At 43.0% G+C, this 942-nt stretch overlaps 1 protein-coding gene across 1 annotated transcript; it reads left to right on the forward strand.

The window, feature by feature from the left end:
• Positions 1–205: 205 nt before the first annotated feature.
• On the forward strand, positions 206–732 carry LOC109861170. The gene is made up of 2 exons (XM_020440700.1): positions 206–227; positions 272–732. The coding sequence occupies exons 1-2, from the start codon at positions 206–208 to the stop codon at positions 730–732; spliced, it is 483 nt and encodes a 160-aa protein (XP_020296289.1).
• The last annotated feature ends 210 nt before the right edge of the window (positions 733–942 follow it).

The following is a 942-nucleotide window of genomic DNA, read 5'->3' on the forward strand; positions in this document are numbered from 1 at the left end:
TTCGTGTCGAATCGTACGGTGTCGAATAATTCGTGTCGAATCGTACGGTGTCGAATAAATCGGTGTCGAATCGTACGGTGTCAAATAATTTGGTGTCGAATCGTACGGTGTCGAATAATTTGGTGTCGAATAAATTTGTGTCTAATAATTTTGTGTCCAATAATGTGGTGTCGAATTGATCGGTGTCGAATCGTACTGTGGTCAAATGGAACACGCCCCATATTCTGGTATGAAAGCGTCAGAGGTTGAGCGTTTCAATCGCACGCTCAAGAACAACATGTGGAAAATGTTTACGCTAAACGGATCGTATCGCTGGATCGCACCATCGACGCGCGGCCAATCGACGTAACGCCGGCTTCGAGCGAGCGACTCCTGCGCACGGTGTACAGCAACGTCAAAATCGCAGGACCGCCGCGATTCAGAGTCGGCGATCCTGTGCGCGTGAGCAATTACAAAATTGTCTTTGCGAAAGGTTATACTACAAACTGGACCACCGCGGTGTTCCGCGTTAAAAAGGTGCAACAAACTGCACCAGCAACCTATCTGCCCGAGGATTATCGCGGTGAACCAATAGCCGGCAAATTCTATGAGCACGAGTTGCACGCGGGTAAACATCCGGACGTGTATCTCGTAGAAAAGGTTCTGCGTCGCCGAGGCAACGAGGTGTTGATCAAGTGGTTGGGACTAAACAATTCACACAATTCCTGGATAAATAAGAACAATGTGATCTAATATTATTATTATTACGCTATGTGTACTCTCTTTAATTCTTATATTTACAAAGTCGTACATATGTATTTTTTTTATACAATAAAAAACAATTACATATACTTCATTTAATGTGTATTATTATTATTATTATATCATCAACATAATCTAATCTAAGTTAGAGATTTTGTAGTGGCTCCACAGTCAGGTGTCGGTCGATCCATGGATGATGTA

The sequence above is a fragment of the Pseudomyrmex gracilis genome, unplaced genomic scaffold, assembly GCF_002006095.1.
Source record: "Pseudomyrmex gracilis isolate BER0280 unplaced genomic scaffold, ASM200609v1 scaffold_609, whole genome shotgun sequence".
Classification (NCBI taxonomy): Eukaryota; Metazoa; Arthropoda; class Insecta; order Hymenoptera; family Formicidae; genus Pseudomyrmex; species Pseudomyrmex gracilis.